At 46.5% G+C, this 20,016-nt stretch overlaps 1 protein-coding gene across 1 annotated transcript in view; it reads right to left on the bottom strand.

Annotated features, from left to right (window-relative positions):
* SOX6 (SRY-box transcription factor 6) overlaps positions 1–20,016 on the bottom strand; it is a 416,902-nt gene that overhangs the window by 294,935 nt on the left and 101,951 nt on the right. The window contains 1 exon segment of the mRNA XM_077453685.1: positions 13,600–13,718. Within this exon segment, the coding sequence (XP_077309811.1) occupies positions 13,600–13,676 (77 nt within the window). The 5' untranslated portion in view covers positions 13,677–13,718.

Below are 20,016 nucleotides of genomic sequence, written 5' to 3' on the forward strand. Positions count from 1 at the left end.
CTTGAGACCGGGGCGGAGGTTCCCCTTCCAGCAGGACAACGACCCGAAACATCCAGCCAGAGCTACAATGGAATGGTTTACATCAAAGCATATTCATGTGTTAGAATGGGCCAGTCACAGTCCAGACCTAAATCCCATTGAGAATCTGTGGCCAGACTTGAAAATTGCTGATCACAGACGCTCTCCATCCAATCTGACAGAGCTTGAGATATTCTACAAAGAAGAAGAATGGGCAGAAATGTCCTCTCTAGATGTGCAAAGCTGGTAGAGACACCCCCAAAAAGACTTGTAGAGAAAGGGGGTTCTACAAAGTATTGACTCCGGGGGGCGCCATACAAATGCCCCTCCCCCACACTTTTCACAGATTTATTTGTATCATTTATAATTTTCCTTCCACTTCACAATTATGTGACACTTTGTGTTGGTCCATCACATAAAATCCCAATAAAATACATTTATGGTTTTTGGTTGTCACAAAATGTGGGGAATGTCAGGGGTATGAATACTTTTTCTTGGCACTGTAGATGGAGGACGGACTCTGAAGGGTTAATACCCGGAGAACAGATAGAAGAAGAGAGCAGACCGGAGGGTCTCTATACCAGAAGTAATGAGTTGGTATGCGGCGGGCGGTGAGGAGCCGGCGGTGGTGAATGAGCTGAACTATTCCCGGTATTCAGTGGAAGAATGGAGAGGAAAGGGTTAATAGCGGGGATCAGACCGCGCCAATGTTAGTCGTTTCATGAGAGATCAATAGAAAGATCTGAGAGATTCCATCCGATTTAAATCCATCTAGGAAGAGATCTGAAGGGGATTATACTGGAGAATATATACAATGTTATATACAATGTTATATACAATGTTGCATGCGAAGCAATGACATCACTGGCTGAACTGAATGCGCTGTGATGTCATCGGTGAGTAGAGCTTCCCATTCCGGTGTACGGGGAGCGCAGAGACACAATGACACGCTTCCTCCAAAGCTTTCTCCCAAACCCCACATCAATGCAGCATTGGGGCTATTTTTGGTGGGCATGGGGAGGGGGAGGGGTAGATCTACCGACCAACATGAAATTCTTTGCCTGTGGTGCTGCTGAAGGGTTGGGAGATCTCCCAGGATGCACTGCACTACAGACGCTGGGAACTCCGCCAGTTACAATAGAAGTTCCGCTGACAGGTTTGTTGAGACATCTTCAGCACAAGTGGATGTGGGATTTATACCGACAATGATGAGCCAAGGCGACATACGAGAATAAACTGCCAGAAAAAGTAACCCTACATGGAGGGCAGAACCCGGCGACCACCGCAACCCCACCGCCGCTCAGGACCGCGCCGCAATTCTACTACACTTTATACATTATATATATATATATATATAGATATATATAGAACGCTTCCCCCCTCCCCCCCCCAACATGGCCGACCACTGGACATCATTAAAACACAATTCTATAGAACATCAGGGGAGAGATCGGGCATGTGCTGTACAAAGCATTGAAACAACTAACATTGTTTATAAACATTGATCAGACAGGAAATAGAGAGATACCAAGTAACATTGATCAGATGGGAGATTTTATCTCTCCATCTCCCATCTGATGAATGTTTATAAACAATGTTACTTTGTATCTCTCTCTCCCCTCAGATCAATCTTTATAAACAATGCTACTTTGTATCTCTCTATCTCCCGTCTGATCAACGTTTAAAAACAATGCTACTTTGTATCTCTCTAATTAACATTGTTTATAAACATTGATCAGACAGGAGATAGAGAGATACAAAGTAGCATTGTTTATAAAGATTGATCTGAGGGGAGAGAGAGAGAGATACAAAGTAACATTGTTTATAAACATTGATCACATGGGAGATAGAGAGATACAGATTAACATTGTTATAAACATTGATCAGATGGAAGATAGAAAGGAACATTGTTTATAAACATTGATCAGACAGGACATAGAGAGATACAAAGTAACATTTTTTATAAACGTTAATATGACAGGAGATAGAGAGATACCAAGTAACATTGATCAGATGGGAGATTGGATCTCTCTATCTCCCATCTGATCAATGTTTATGAACAATGTTACTTTGTATCTCTCTAAGTAACATTGTTTATAAACGTTGATCAAACAGAAGATAGAGATACAAAGTAACATGACTACTTTTGCATGTTCTCTGTTCCATTCATCTGAGGTCAGAGGAACGATCAGTCTTTGCATCTCTCTAAGTAACATTATTTATAAAAAGTAACATTGTTTATAAATGTTGATCAGATGAGAGATAAAGAGATACAAAGTAACAATTGTTTATAAACATTGATCAGATAGGAGATAGAGCGATACAAAGTAACACTGTTTATAAACGTTCATCAGACGGGAGATATAGAGATACAAATAAACATTGATCAGATGGGAGATTGTATCTTTCTATCTCCCATCTGATCAATGTTTATGAACAGCGTTACTTTGCATCTCTCGAAGTAACATTATTTATAAACGTTGATCAGATGGGAGATAAAGAGATACAAAGTAACATTGTTTATAAACACTGATCAGATGGGAGATAGAGAGATAGAAAGAAGCATTGATGAGACTGGCGATTGCATCTTTCTATCTCCCATCTGATCAATGTTTATAAACAATGTTACTTTGTATCTCTCTAAGTAACATTGTTTATAAACGTTGATCAGACAGAAGATAGAGATACAAAGTAACATGACTACTTTTGCACGTTCTCTGTTCCATTCATCTGAGGTCAGAGGAACGATCAATCTACATATAATAAATTTGAAGTAACCTGACATTTAAAATTGTTATCTTAATAAAATAAAGGAAACCCGCTAATCCTTTTCAGATAATGAAGCCGCCATCTTGGCCTGCGTTTGATCTGGCGTTGCCGTGGTGCTGCACATGTGATCAGTTAGGGCTCCGGCCATTGGATGGTTTGACAGTTTGTTTGAGAGCACAAGCAAATGTGACAGTTCGTATTCCTGGCATGCCGGGAATGTAACTGTTTTCTTTTTTTTTTATCGTTAAGTCGATGTTTCAGTTCAGTTCTGCTTTAACCCTTAGTGTACCCAATCAGAATTCTTGGACTACTTCCTCCCCCCTCCCCCCAGCTAGGATTTTCCCGCTGATTTATAAAATTTGTGCCAGAATCAGAATTTTTGTGTCATTTTAAAACGGGACAAATCTCGGGTTGCATAAAATAATATAAAATAATATTTTTGCAAAACAATGTCAACAAAAAGAGAGACAGAAGTGAAGGCAGCAGTACACAGGTATGTACTATTCTCTTGTGACCCAATAGAAGAGATGTCGGAATTTCTCCATGGGAGGGGGGGGGGTGGTACCAGCTGAGGGTGGAGAGCGGGTCTGCGGCCCATACGTGGCCTCTCTATAGCCCGGCATTGTTCCACCCATAAATGGCCCTGGCCGCGTCTCTGTGGAAATGTGATCCCCCATGTGTCGCAGTCATGGGACGGCAGCGCGGGGAACGGAGGTGCGTGATGTAAGATTATCAGCAGAACAATTCCTGAGCCAAGCATTCCGCCCGGCCCGCTGCCGCACACGGTGACACCAATATTGTCCCCGTGGAGGTGCTGGGATCGGGTGACGGGGGGGGGGGGGGGGCTCCAGTGTTCCACGCTATTCCGGTCACCAACAACATGGCTACAAAATAAAGCAGACGCACCTCCCCATAGGCCGGATCCCTGCCAGCCCCACCGCAGCTGCTGCACAAGCTCTTCACATAAATCTGCCATCGAGGAATATTTGCCACAGCTGACCCCTGTCTGAAAATGCCCTTCGCCTGGCTGCCATCAGCCGCCATGATTTCTATTTCCCCCGACCCCCAAATGCATACTCTGCTCAGGATTCACTGGCTGCATGCTTATTGAAGATTGGCCTTCACTTCCCATCTCCATCCAACGCTGTCTCCCCTCCCGCACCTCTCCTGGCACAGCGCCCACACCAGCTGGTGGATCACAACCCAAGGAACAATAGAGATGTGACATGTTGCAGCCCCCGGGGCGATGTGAGCCTTATCTTCCTTACTTGTCCTCTGTCCTGCATTCTGTTGGGACACGTAAAGTGGGAGTCTCTCCGAGCTGCACTGTGTACATACAGCATTCCTAATACTGCGCTGCAGCACATGCAGTGACATTACAACACCTGTCCAACATGACGAGACAGGCCGGGGGATGGGGGGGACCAGTGCAAGGGGGAGGGGACCAGTGGGGGTGTATTGTCTGCGTTGCTGAGATTTAAAAAAAAGTGTTCCACAACTACAAACATCTCTGGACTAAGTTAGTGCCGGTGTACGCAAAGTTTCATTCTGATCTGATTTTCACCACATACAAGTCAATGAGAATGCCAAAGCAGCTTGGAAGGAGGAGAAGAGGAGGTCAAGGGGAGGTCAGGAAGAGACGAGGAGGTCAGGAGCAGGTCAGAAAGTGGTCAGGTGAAGAAGAACAGTAGGTTAGGAAGTGGTCAAGAGGAGGTCAAGGGGAGGTCAGGAAGTGACGAGGAGGTCAGGAGCAGGTCAGTGGTCAGGTGAAGATGAGCAAGATGAACAGGAGGTTAGGAAGTGGTCAGGAGGAAGTCAAGGGGAGGTCAGGAAGTGACAAGGAGGTCAGGAGCAGGTCAGTGGTCAGGTGAAGATGAGCAAGATGAACAGGATGTTAGGAAGTGGTCAGGAGGAAGTCAAGGGGAGGTCAGGAAGTGACAAGGAGGTCAGGAGCAGGTCAGTGGTCAGGTGAAGATGAGCAAGAGGTTAGGAGGTCAAGGGGGGGGGTCTGGAAGTGGTCAGAAGGAGGCCAAGGGGAGGTCAGGAAGTGGTCAGGAGATGGTTAGGAGGATGTCAAGAAGTAATCAGGGGAGGTCGGAAGTGGAAAGGAGGAGGTTATTAAGAGGTCAGGAAGTGGTCAGGGGGAGATCGAGAAGTAGTAAAGAAGTGGTCAGGAAGTGTTGAGGAGAAGGTCAGGAGCAGGTCAGAAAGTGGTCAGGAGGAGCTCAAGGGGAGGTGAGGAAGTGGTCTGGAGGAGGTCCAGAAGAGGTCAGGAAAAGGTCAGAAACACTTGTGAAGGAACTCTAATGAAACCATGAAGGATCTCATGTTGGGGGGAGGAAGTTCATAGGATATCCTGAAGTGGTCAGGAGGTGAGATCAGGAAGTGGTCTGGAGGAGATCCAGAAGAGGTCAGAAACACTTGTGAAGGAACTCTGATGAAACTATCAAGGATCTCGTGTTAGGGGAGGAAGTTTGTAGGATATCAGGAAGTGGTCAGGAGGTGAGATCAGGAAGTGGTCAGGAAGAGGTTAGTTAGAGGTTAGGAAGTAGTTGGGGGAAGGTCAAGAAGAAGTGATCAGAAAGTGATGAGGAGGAGGTCATGAGCAGGTCTGGGGGAGGTGAGCAAGAGGTCAGGAAGTAATCTGGGGGAGGTTAGGAAGAGGTCAGGAAGTAATCTGGGGGAGGTTAGGAAGAGGTCTGGAAGTAGTCAGGGGAAGGTCAAAAGGTGGTTAAAAAGTAATGAAGAGGAGTTCAGGAGAAGGTCCGGGGGGTCTGGACAAAATAATGGGGGGGGGGGGAGAGTTGTGGGACTTTAAATGAGGCACATATATATATATATATATATATACGCCTCCATCTCTATTCAGGTACAAAAGAGGTAATTTGACTTGATAAGTGTAATTTGATATAAGTTTATTGGTGTGTTTGATGTGATCAGAGTATATTTATACTGATCAAATCAAAATGCCTCACAGCTGCACATATATATATATATATTTTTAGTCTTCGGTTGTATTTAAGTATTTAGGATCGGGAACCGTTTCTTGTTATAAAATTTAGTTTTAAAACGAGATATACTTCTACTCTGTCTTTTTCAGATATTCCGTACCATCCGCCCCTGAAGAAGTGTTATAATGCACAAAACGAGTCCGGAATTTAGCTGCACGCGTTTTAAGGACCCCATCTCTATATAGAACTATTTTATTCTAACCTATTTTCATTATTTTTCATACACACTTCCACACATCTGGTACCAATCTATATCCTAAGCGGTTGTGTACTGCACAGTCGATTGTGCTGCCTATCCTTTGTGTGTGCATATGGATGTTAATATGACGATCCATGCTATACAGTGTATATATGTGAAATTACCTGTGTATGTGCTATATATATATATGCTATATATTTATACCCAGCCATATGCCAACACACCAATAAACATATATCAAATTACACTTGCCTCATTCAAAGTCCTAAATTCCCTCCTCTTTTGGAAGTGGTCTGTAGGAGGTCCACAAGAGGTCAGGAACACCAGTGAAGGATCTCTAATGGAACTATGAAGGGTTCTTTCACACGGATGATATGTTCAGGTCCGCCTGTCAGTTATTGAGGCGGACCTGAATGGACACTCCATAGACCTCTATGGAGCGTCGGATGTCAGGGGTGACATGTACGCTGACATCCGACCCGCTCAGATCCGAAAAAATGTGACGGAGGAAAAACCTACTTTTCCATTCATCTGCGGATTGGATCGGGTGACCATGGACTCTACAGTCCGTCCTCATCCGATCCCCCATAGGGGAGAGCGGCACTTGGACAGGTCCGTCCCTGCACAGTGTGCAGAGACAGATCTGTCATCTTCCTGCTCAGCGGGGACCGATGGAGTGATCCCCCGGTGAGCAGAGCGGGCTCCATATACGGACACGTCAGTGTGAAAAAGCCCTAATGGCATCAGGAAGGAACTCTAGTGGGACCATGAAGGATCTCTAGTGGGACCATGAAGGAACTCTAGTGGAACCATGAAGGAACTCTAGTGGAACCATGAAGGAACTCTAGTGGAACCATGAAGGAACTCTAGTGGAACCATGAAGGAACTCTAGTGGAACCATGAAGGAACTCTAGTGGAACCATGAAGGAACTCTAGTGGAACCATGAAGGAACTCTAGTGGAACCATGAAGGATCTCTAGTGGAACCATGAAGGATCTCTAGTGGAACCATGAAGGCTCTCTAATGGAACCATGAAGGAACTCTAGTGGGACCATGAAGGAACTCTAGTGGGACCATGAAGGAACTCTAGTGGGACCATGAAGGAACTCTAGTGGGACCATGAAGGAACTCTAGTGGGACCATGAAGGAACTCTAGTGGGACCATGAAGGAACTCTAGTGGGACCATGAAGGAACTCTAGTGGGACCATGAAGGAACTCTAGTGGGACCATGAAGGAACTCTAGTGGGACCATGAAGGAACTCTAGTGGGACCATGAAGGAACTCTAGTGGGACCATGAAGGAACTCTAGTGGGACCATGAAGGAACTCTAGTGGGACCATGAAGGAACTCTAGTGGAACCATAAAGGATCTCTAGTGGAACCATGAAGGAACTCTAGTGGGACCATGAAGGATCTCTAATGGAGCCATGAAGGAACTCTAGTGGGACCATGAAGGAACTCTAGTGGAACCATGAAGGATCTCTAATGGAACCATGAAGGAACTCTAGTGGGACCATGAAGGAACTCTAGTGGGACCATGAAGGAACTCTAGTGGGACCATGAAGGAACTCTAGTGGGACCATGAAGGAACTCTAGTGGGACCATGAAGGATCTCTAGTGGGACCATGAAGGATCTCTAGTGGGACCATGAAGGAACTCTAGTGGGACCATGAAGGATCTCTAGTGGGACCATGAAGGAACTCTAGTGGAACGATGAAGGATCTCTAATGGAACGATGAAGGATCTCTAATGGAACGATGAAGGATCTCTAATGGAACGATGAAGGATCTCTAATGGAACGATGAAGGATCTCTAGTGGAACGATGAAGGATCTCTAGTGGAACCATGAAGGAACTCTAGTGGAACCATGAAGGATCTCTAGTGGAACCATGAAGGAACTCTAGTGGAACGATGAAGGATCTCTAATGGAACCATGAAGGATCTCTAGTGGAACGATGAAGGATCTCTAATGGAACGATCAAGGATCTCTAGTGAAACGATGAAGGATCTCTAGTGGAACTATGAAGGCTCTCATGTTGATCTCACATACAAGCTCAGTGAAATCTGGATTTCCCCACCTACAAATTACCAGAAGATGGAATAAAAGCCTCCACCCTCTTTTAATATGACATCAATCCAACATTCGGGGCCCATTCACATTTCACCGTTCCTGTGAGTCGCATTACGGCACATTGTGTAACCCGTTAATGTGTTGCGTTAAGGCGGTGCTTTCATTTGGAATTTTCTACCAATGCACAGAAACGGATCAAGAGAAAACAGATGTAGCATCTTATTTTACAACGCACAACGCCACCTATGACGGTGCGTCACCATGCGTTCTGATAGCCTGCAAATCATGCGTGTCGGAGCAGCTTTGACTTTGTGTGCCGGAGATCCATAAAAAATAAATGGCACCGTAACATCCTAACGCACATCACTGGAAGTGACTGCAGAGGTGTGTGTGATGGGGGGGGAGGGGCTCGGTGCAATGCGGCAGTGCGAGGGTTACACGGTAAGCCAAGTATGTACATATGTTGGTTGTACAGCGATGGGGTGAGCGCTGGAATTCCATGCGGTTCCTGGCCCTGTATGTCTCCGGATCATCAGAGCTGAGATATTCCCATCCAGAGCCCATCAGTCAGGTAGGAAGACGCATGCAATCTGGGATTACCCATGTGAGAAGCCCCAGACGGAGGCTGTCCTCCTCCTCCTAACATGTCAACTGTCACTTTGTCAGAGCACGCAACTGTCATCAATTCAAAACTCATCAACTGTCACTACTAAATCAGAACGTGCCAACTGTCATTAATTCAGGACATGTTAACTATCACTATGGCAGGCACAGTCAACTGTCGCTACATTAGAACGTCAACTGCCATTAAATTAGAACATGCCAACTGTCACTTTTGTCAGAACATGTAACTGCCATTAATTCAAAACATCAGCCGTCAGTATTACATCAGAACAAGCCAACTGTCAATAATTCAGAACACTTCAACTAGGACCATGTCAGGAGCAGTTGACTGTCATTACATCACGTGAACTGTCACTGCATTAAAACACGTCAACTGTTATTAAATCAGAACATGTCAACTATCATGATGTCAGAACATGTCATCTATTATTACGTCAGGAAAGTTCAACCATCTCTGGATCAGAACAGATCAACTGTCACTACATTAGAGCACATCAACTGTTATTAAAGCAGAGCATGTCAACTGTTACAACATCCAACTGTCACTACAAAGAGTACATGCTAACTGTCACTATATCAGAACATGCCAACTATTACTACGTCATAAAATTTCTACCATCTCTACAACAGAACATGTCAACTTTCACTGCATCAGAACAGGTCAACTGTCACTACATTAGAACATATCAACTGTTATTAAAGCAGAACATGTCAACTGTTACAACATCCAACTGTCACTACATGAGAATATATCAACTGTCATTTTGTAAGAAGTCAACTGTCACTTTTTTAGAACATGTCAACTGTCACTACATCAGAAGCTGTCAATTTGTCTAAATATGTTGCCAAGTTCTTTTTTTATATATATAGATATTAATGTTAACAGGAGTAGCAGTCATGTCCCCGTAGGACGCGGTGCTCCACCCGACACTGAATTATATATGGATCTGAAGTGACAGTTGAGTATCTGGAAGTAGCAGAGCTGTCCTGGTGAATGTGATGTGTCGGGGGAGGCAGCTGGATTTGCGGTGATCACCGTACTGGCACAGCCACCCCTCCCCCCAGCTGGAGGAACAATATGCAACAGATGTGGGGAATGGGCATGAGGGCAGATAATCGGGGTGGACATGGCCGCTCAGTCAGATCGTCTTCCTCCTAATACTGAAGATCCAGAAGAAGGAAAGAAAGACCGTCCTGGCTCCTCCAATAAATGGGTGCTGCCTGTGTCATCCCCATCCTCAGCCAGCCTATCACATGATGCACACTCCCATGTGCCCCCAGTGCCTGAAACATGTTGGTAGGCGAGTGCTGTGCCGTTCAGTAAAGTCAGGCAGTTTTTCCTTCCATCTCCTCTGTGTCTGTCGGCTGCAAACCTCCTACAGCCACCTACTCCAATAGAAGCCTCACCTGACCAATGAAAGCCCGACTCCACCCAAAAATCTATCTATTTTTTTTTAGTTTGGATGGCGAGGGTTAAAATCTCTGTCATGTTTTTATTGCAGTTTGAGATCACCCCCCCCCCCCTACTTCCTGTCCCGGTGACACCAGGAGAAGAAAAGAGGGTCACTGGGACTCATCAACATTGATGAACTACATGTCCCAGCATGCCCTTCCCACCTTTTTTACATATACACGGCATGCTGGGAGTTGTAGTCCCACATCACCTGGACATATCCGGTTGTCTAATTAGATGAAGGTGGAGATTCGGGTGATTTATGTCTCTTTTTTTTTTCCTATGTTCTCACATTCATTGAAAAAGTTTCAGAATGGGCGTCAGTAAAATAAATCCCCCCCCCATGTGGCAGAGCGCAGTGCGTACTCCACGTACCCAGCGTAGACCGCATGCCCGGCGTATACCGTGTACACCGCGCTGAGTGTCGGTTCATGTATTTGTATTTCTGACCATTGTATTTTTGTACTTGTTTTGTGTTACTGATGAAGGGGAAGTGTTTGGCCCCCCGAAACACGTTGGCCCCTGAAACGCATTGGCCCTAACGTACTATGACTCAAATTTATCATGAAATGAAATGTATGTGTGTGGATTCAGCGCTGAGTGTCGGTTCCCCCCAGATGTGGGAAGGTCGGGGTCACTACAGAACATGGAACGGGATGGACCTTTATCATTTACTAATCAGATGATGTAACAAAGTATCCTTCTGTCACCACACATTGTATCTCAGGTACTTCCTGCACAGAGCCGCTAAGATATAACGGGGTGTACAACAGAGCGTTCAGATCTCTTACACGCCCCCCCCAAACACCCAACACTTCCCCGACCGAGTCCAGAGACCCCCGCACTCCACGTACCACCGGCCTGCCCCACCCCCCATCATCTACACCCAACGGGTGAAACACTCCGAAGGAATATTCCTCTCCTGACAAAATGGTAAGATCTGCAGAAGATGAGATCACGCAGGACCAATCTCATCGCCCACATGAGCCCGCCCAATCCATTCCGAGCCGCCAATCAACCGGACAGGAAACAGACGGCACGCTGGCGAGAGGGCGGGGCGTGAAATGTATAAAACCTGAAGAAGGGATCTGAATGGAGTCAATGGAGGGGACCCCTTCATCTCCACACCTCCCACTGTACACGGCGCGACCCCCCAATAAAGAACGCAGGGGGCGGAGACGAGGCAAACCGCACACAAATCACCACTTAGAAAAGAGATACAATTCTGTCAAGTTATTTTTTTTTCAAATAAGAGAAAAGAAATAAAACATTTTATGGTCACTGTGAGGAGCAGTGCTGTACAGGACACGAGGACGGCAATCCTGGGAGGATCAGATTGTAGGGGAATCCTCAGACTACACACAGCAGAGGATCTGTAATTCCCCCTCCAGTCATGGATCACATAGAAGAAGAACTTCCCTCCTTTCCTCCTCCAAATTCATATCCTGGACTTCTCCAGAGCTTCTCCCATCCTCTGGAACTCCCTACCCCAATCTGGCTATCTCCTACTCTGTCCCCTTTAAGGAGATCCAGAAAAACTCATCTCTTCAGAGAAGCCTATCCCTCTTCCACCTAAAACTCATCTCTTCAGGCAACCCTATCCCTCCTCCACCTAAAACTCATCTCTTCAGACAACCCTATCCCTCCTCCACCTAAAACTCATCTCTACGGAGAAGCCTATCCCTCCTCCACCTAAAACTCATCTCTTCAGGCAACCCTATCCCTCCTCCACCTAAAACTCATCTCTTCAGACAACCCTATCCTGACTCCACCTAAATATCACCTCTTCACAGAACCCTATCCCTCCTCCAATCTAAAACTCATCTCTTGGTAGAAAAGCCTGTCCCTCCTCCACCTAAAACTTATCTCTAAAGAGAAGCCTACCCCTCCCTGCACCTAAAACTCATCTCTTCAGGTAAGCCTATCCCTCCTCGACCTAAATCTCATCTCTAAAGAGAAGCCTATCCCTCCTCCACCGAAATCTACTCTCTTCAGAGAAACCTATACCTCCTCCACCTAAACTCATCTCCTCAAAGAAACCTATCCCTCCACTTAAAACCATCTCTTCAGGCAACCCTATCATAACTCAACCTAAAACTCATCTCTTCAGGTAAGCCTATCCCTCCTCCACCGAAATCTACTCTCTTCAGAGAAACCTATACCTCCTCCACCTAAACTCATCTCCTCAAAGAAACCTATCCCTCCACTTAAAACCATCTCTTCAGGCAACCCTATCATAACTCAACCTAAAACTCATCTCTTCAGGTAAGCCTATCCCTCCTCCACCTAAATCTCATCTCTTCATAGAAGCCTATCCCTCCTCCCCCTAAAACTCTTCTCTTCAGGCAAATCTATCCCTCCTCCATCTAAAACTCATCTCTTCAGGGAAGCCTATCTTTCTCCACCTAAATATCACCTCTTCACAGAACCCTATCCGTCCTCCAATCTAAAACTCATCTCTTGGTAGAAAAGCCTGTCCCTCCTCCACCTGAAACTTATCTCTAAAGAGAAGCCTACCCCTCCCTGCACCTAAAACTCATCTCTTCAGGTAAGCCTATCCCTCCTCCACTTAAATCTCATCTCTTCATAGAAGCCTATCCCTCCTCCACCTAAATCTCCTCTCTTCAGAGAAGCCTATCCCTCCTCCATCTAAAACTCATCTCTCCAGAGAAGCCTATCCCTCCTCCATCTAAAACTCATCTCTTCAGGGAAGCCTATCCCTCCTCCATCTAAAACTCATCTCTCCAAAGTGCTTTTTGGGGGTCACACCGACGTTCCTATCCAACCACAGATACGAGAACCTTCAACGTTTTTCTGGAAGGAATGAATTTCTAAGAGCGAATGTCATTTTCATTCAGGAAATTTCGTTCACGTCAAAATTCAAATTCCGATCCAGAAAACGTTATTAATCCCGAAGGGAGATTATTATGACAGTTATATTCTACAAATACGACACAAAATCACAATAATGGAATTGAATGAGATCTACCAGCTGACCCTCCTGTATTGAATTGTATGGTAACCGGACTGCCCCTCCCCCTCCCCTTATTTTGTACAGCGCTTCACAATCTGTTGGCGCTACATAAAAACCGTATAATAATAATAAAGATATAAAATCTGCATAAGAAGAAGAAGAATTTCATTTCTCTCGGGAGGAAAATGCTGCGTCTGATGCCTTCTATCTAAATGACATCACCGCGTCTCATCCGACCCGAACGCGGCCAATAAGAAACCTCAGATTTCTGACACCTAACGGACATTTTTTCCCGTGCTCAGAGGACGCCACTGACGCGCTCCGTCCAACAAATCCCAATTCTCAAACATCTTTTACAGATCCAAAAAAAAAAATAAAAAACCTTCCCGGACCTGCCAACCGAATAAAAAGCCCCACCGCTCGCCTTAAAAAAAAACCCCATCAATATGTACAACCAATCAGAGAAGTGCGCGTACTTACAGTAAGTGGCTGTCCTTCCACTCGTCCGAACTGCGTTCCCCGATGACGCTCGTCAGGACTTCAGAGCTGGATGGCATACCAAATCTCCCGCCGTCCCGAGCCACGAGGATCCAAAGTCACTGCCGACAAAAAGCACATTCAGTTTAGTGAAAGTCCAAATCCGACCCGACCGACCTTCACCCACCACATCCCGAACCGGCGGACCCCCCCCCTCGTCCGCAAGACTCTGGGGGCTGCGTTGGGGCCTGGCGGAGCCGGGGCCCCCCCCCCACTCTCTCGTGACACACCAGCGGCCCCTCGGCGCTCACACAGCCAGCCGGAGCTGCGTCCAGCGCGGCGAATCGGCGAAGCAACACTGGGGCATTGTGGCTCCCTCACACTTGACAGTAAGTTATGAGCCCTTTGTGAGTTGAAGGGAAACACATCGGAATTTGGCAGGAAAACATAATACGGAATTCTCCTGTCTGTGAGACCTGCAGTTTTCTTTCCCCCCCCCCCCCCTTCGGTGAAAACAATCGGCCATTGTTGGCCATAAGAAAAGCCAGTTTGACAGATGAAATATAGTGAGGCCCCTTTTAGGAAAACAGTAAACAAAAGCGCCATTGAGGACAAACCTTTCCTGTCATTTCCGAGGGATACTTTTCTCTGCCGTTCCCCCCGAGTGTCCCCGACTTTCCACACATCTCACACCAATCCCCCCCCCCAACCAGTAACCCTGACCACGCCGGGCCCCTGTGCACCCCCCCCCAGAGGATGGGACCGAGCCATAGTGCTACTTTCTAGATACAATAAGTCCATGTCCTGAAAGGGATTGTGAGCGCCGAGCCAAGAGAAAGGCCATTGTCTGCCATGAAGAGCCGATTCTGCCGCAGACAGGAAGGAAGACTTTGCCGGAGGAGCCCTCTGTGAGCTCATCGCTGGCGAGGACCGCCGCGCTACCGCCGCCGCCACTGCGCCCCCCGAACACCTGGACCGCCGCGAAACACTGACCCATTTTCTGGCCCCCAAATAAAGGCCGGCCGAGCGCCCTGAAAGGGGGGTCTGTGTGCTGGGCTCCGTCCGGGGACCAACCATTGTACCCGCCATAGACCAGCCATTATCCCCGCGCCAACACGACCCATACCGAGATCAATCCCCAATATTCATCCCAATTATTCCAAGAGAAGTGCTACTGTGCAGAGTCCATACATACAGTATAAGGATGGATACTGAGAATTACACCCGACATACAGGACAAGAGAAGTGCTACTGTGCAGAGTCCATACATACAGAATAAGAACAGATACCGAGAATTACACCCGACATACAGGACAAGAGAAGTGCTACTGTGCAGAGTCCATACATACAGAATAAGAACAGATACCGAGAATTACACCCGACATACAGGACAAGAGAAGTGGTACTGTGCAGAGTCCATACATACAGAATAAGAACAGATACCGAGAATTACACCCGACATACAGGACAAGAGAAGTGCTACTGTGCAGAGTCCATACATACAGAATAAGAACAGATACCGAGAATTACACCCGACATACAGGACAAGAGAAGTGCTACTGTGCAGAGTCCATACATACAGAATAAGAACAGATACCGAGAATTACACCCGACATACAGGACAAGAGAAGTGGTACTGTGCAGAGTCCATACATACAGAATAAGAACAGATACCGAGAATTACACCCGACATACAGGACAAGAGAAGTAGTACTGTGCAGAGTCCATACATACAGAATAAGGACAGATACCGAGAATTACACCCGACATACAGGACAAGAGAAGTAGTACTGTGCAGAGTCCATACATACAGAATAAGGACAGATACCGAGAATTACACCCGACATACAGGACAAGAGAAGTGGTACTGTGCAGAGTCCATACATACAGAATAAGAAGAGATACCGAGAATTACACCTGACATACAGGACAAGAGAAGTAGTACTGTGCAGAGTCCATACATACAGAATAAGAAGAGATACCGAGAATTACACCCGACATACAGGACAAGAGAAGTAGTACTGTGCAGAGTCCATACATACAGAATAAGAACAGATACCGAGAATTACACCCGACATACAGGACAAGAGAAGTAGTACTGTGCAGAGTCCATACATACAGAATAAGAAGAGATACCGAGAATTACACCCGACATACAGGACAAGAGAAGTGGTACTGTGCAGAGTCCATACATACAGAATAAGAACAGATACCGAGAATTATAGTGAAGTGGTACTGTGCAGTTTTCCTATATTTCAGTAGTACATTATGATGCCCCCCTCCCCCAGTGTGAGGTCATACTCAGCAGCGCTCTATATTGCGCTCTCCAGGGGTGGCTCAGCCTGGTGGAGTATGGATGTTTCTGCCAGATGCCGATTGTTCTCGGTTGTGGTGACGATGTGGGAAGACATCGCCCGTCTGTTCCTCGGCCAGCGTTCGGAGCAGGAAAGGGCCACCACGCAGTAAAGTGGCGCTCCGGATCGGGTGACACGGGACTCGCACATCGTTTGGAAAACATGAATAGACGCCCGGCTCCGCTCCACCCAGATACAGTAACAACCATCCCTGTGTCAGCGGACCGCGCCTCGACTTAGAGGAGATATAAACCCAAAATGGACGACCTTTTATTTGCAACACGCTCTGCGCATTGATCTGGATTTTTTTTTTCCTGCTTTCCCCCGAGTTTTTTTCATGCTTTGTTACTTTTCAGTGCTGCTGATCTCCTGCAGCCTCTTTGCAGACACTTCCAGACTCCATACACTCCAGTGATGGCTGCATGGCATTTCTCAGGGTGGGTCTCCTGATGGTGACCACAGTGGACCATGTCTGTGTAATGTGAGATGGAACCGTAAGTTGTAGTCTCCATCTGAAGCCCAGGTGACAGGGTGACAACACAGGAGCACAACAGAGACATGGACAGAGTGTTGTCACCCTAACAGGAAGTGACTGAACAAGGACCTCCATGGCGGGATCACCGGGGATGAAAGCTGCAGATTTTTTGGAAATTACATTAAAATGTAAAAGTTCCTCAGATCCTTTGTAACTTTATAGCTGTCACTATTTCTAACAGATCTCGTTACATTGTATCACATCGTCCTCATGTCACTCACATTCTACAAATAAAACAAATTCTTTTTATTTGTAAACATTAGAAACAAAGAAAAAAACATCCAATAAAATAACAGGCGGATTGGAGCTCAGGACTCTATAATAGTCGCTGTGCCCCTAGAGATCCCGCATGTCGCCCTCCATCCCCCAACATGGGATCTGCACCGCGACTTCTATTACAGAAGGAGAATAGGAGGTGAATTATGGAGGATTTACATTGTTCCCAATATTCATAATAAAAAGGATTTCATTGTATCCAGTGACAGTTATAAAGTTCATTTTGTAGATGTGAAGGTTGGATGGTGGATATTGGATGGTGAATGGTGGTTGGATGGTGAATATTCGATGGTGGATATTGGAAGGTAGTGGCTGGATGGTGGCTATTGAATGGTGGTAGTTTGGATGGTGATGATTTGATGGAGAATATTGAATGGTGGCATTTGGATGGTGGATATTGGATGGTGGTAGTTGGACGGTGGTAGTTTGATGATAAATATTGGATGGCAGTGGTTGGATGGTGGATATTGGATGGTGGTAGTTGGATAGAGATGGTTTGATGGTGGAATTTGGATGGTGGATATTGTATGCTGGTGGCTGGATGGAGAATATTGGATTGTGGTAGTTGGATGGTGGATATTGGATGGTGGTAGTTGGATGGTGGATATTGGATGGTGGATATTGGATGGTGGTACTTGCATGGTGGTACTTGGATGGTGGTAGTTGGATGGCGGTAGTTGGATGTCGTAGTTGGATGGTGGTGGTTGGATGATAAATATTGGATGGCAGTGGTTGGATGGTGGATATCGGATGGTGGTAGTTGGATGGTGGTAGTTGGATAGAGATGGTTTGATGGAGAATATTGGATGGTGGCATTTGGATGGTGGATATTGTATGGTGGTGGCTGGATGGAGAATATTGGATGGTGATAGTTGGATGGTGGATATTCAATGGTGGTGGTTAAATGGTAAATTATGATGGTGGAAATGAAATGGTGGATATTGGATGGATGTAGTTGAATTGAGGATATTGGATGGAGGTTGTTCTATGGTGGTGTTTGGATAGAGGATATTGGATGGTGAATTTTGAAGGTGGATAATGGATGGTGGTGGTTGGATGGTGAATTCTGAAAGTGGATATTAAATGGTAAATATTGGATGGTGATGATTGGATGGTGGCTATTGGATGGTGAATTTTGAAGGTGATATTACATGGTAAAACTTGATGATGGATATTAGATGGTGGAAATTAAATGGTGGATATTGAATGGTGGTAGTTGGACGTGGATATTGGATGATGTTATTTACATAGTGGGTATTGGATAGTGGTGGTTGGATGATGGATACCTGATGGTCGTAGTTGGATGGTGGATATTGGATGATGATGGTCAGATAGTGGGTATTAGATGGTGGTGGTTGGTTGATGGATGGATACTGGGTGGTTGTATTTGGATGATGGATCCTGGGCGGTCCTAGTTGGATGGGGGATATTGGATGGTGGTGGTTGGTTGATGGATACTGGGTGGTTGTATTTGGATGATGGATCCTGGGCGGTCCTAGTTGGATGGGGGATATTGGATGGAAAATATTGGATGGTGGTAGTTAGATGGTGGATATTTGATATTGGTGGTAGTGGTAGTTGGATGGTCGATATTGGATGATGATGGTCAGATAGTGGGTATTAGATGGTGGTGGTTGGATGATGGATACTGGGCGGTTGTAGTTGGATGGTGTATACTTGATGGTAATGGTCAGATGGTGGACATAAGTAACTTGTTGTGTACACTCTAGGGATGAACTCTAGGGATGAACTCTAGGGATGAACTCTAGGGATGAACTCTAGGGATGAACCTTTTGCCTCTTTTTCTTTGCTGAACGGGGGAGATATCATAATTATGATCCTTGCTCGTGTATTTCCTGATACCTCATCAATGCTGGAGAGTGGAGATCCCTGAAATCATCACAACGGAGATTACTTCTCCAACCTCCTTCCTATGACATCATCACATCAGAGGTTGCAGCGACTCAAGAAGCTGGTAAAAGTAGATGTTATTCCTCTACTGTAATTGGGGAGGTACACCCTGACAAACTATGGGGCATAAAGACGAAGCCCAATTGGTCACGACCTTCAGGTTCTACATCATTGTGGAGTGAAGTTCCCCTTTTGTCATGTTAGCAAAAAAGAAACGCAGAAGACGGATGGCAGAAAAAATGACCACATGGTCCATCCAGTCCGCCCCATTTTTTGATCCATCAGCTTCAAACCTTTGTCAGTCATTGTCCATTAATAAGTATGCAGCAAGTGAAGACTCAGTGAGTTCGGATCTCTGGCTCTAGGCGCTAGAATGAACTGAAGCCAGAGGATCAGTATGAGTTGGCCGCTCACATTCCGCCCTCAGTACAGGTTCCCTTCACCCGTCCCATGTGATGTCAGTTCTGTAAAACACAAATTGCAGAACGCCGCCAATAATACAAAGCATTGCGGCTCCTCATACTCGGCGATGGAGGGCCGCGTGTTTGGCCTTTGCTGTGTCAACAAGAAGATAATAAAAGGTTCCTCCGCTCTCATTATACCAAGACGCCTCGCATTGTGCAGAAGGTCAGAGAGCACCTGGAGCCGTATATTAAATCCGAGCATGGGGGGCGCTCCGTGTATAAATATACCTGACAGACCTCAACACCCCCTGTGTATGGCAAGACGGAGCGGGAGGAGGTCCGGTCATCCCGTGTCCCATTCCACATCCCCACCCGTGTCCCTTCCTAGGCCTCATCCCGTGTCCCATTCCACATCCCCACCCGTGTCCCTTCCTAGGCCATATCCCGTGTCCCATTCCACATCCCTTTCCCGTGTCCCATTCCACATCCCCACCCGTGTCCCTTCCTAGGCCATATCCCGTGTCCCATTCCACATCCCTTTCCCGTGTCCCATTCCACATCCCCACCCGTGTCCCTTCCTAGGCCTCATCCCGTGTCCCATTCCACATCCCTTTCCCGTGTCCCATTCCACATCCCCACCCGTTTCCCTTCCTTGGCCTCATCCCATGTCCCATTCCACATCCCTTTCCCGTGTCCCATTCCACATCCCCACCCGTGTCCCTTCCTAGGCCTCATCCCGTGTCCCATTCCACATCCCTTTCCCGTGTCCCATTCCACATCCCCACCCGTGTCCCTTCCTTGGCCTCATCCCGTGTCCCATTCCACATCCCTTTCCCGTGTCCCATTCCACATCCCCACCCGTGTCCCTTCCTTGGCCTCATCCCATGTTCCATTCCACATCCCTTTCCCCTGTTCCATCCTAGGCCTCATCCCGTGTCCC

The sequence above is a fragment of the Lithobates pipiens genome, unplaced genomic scaffold, assembly GCF_037356315.1.
Source record: "Lithobates pipiens isolate NorthernLeopardFrog02 unplaced genomic scaffold, aLitPip1_a1.2 Scaffold_24, whole genome shotgun sequence".
Classification (NCBI taxonomy): Eukaryota; Metazoa; Chordata; class Amphibia; order Anura; family Ranidae; genus Lithobates; species Lithobates pipiens.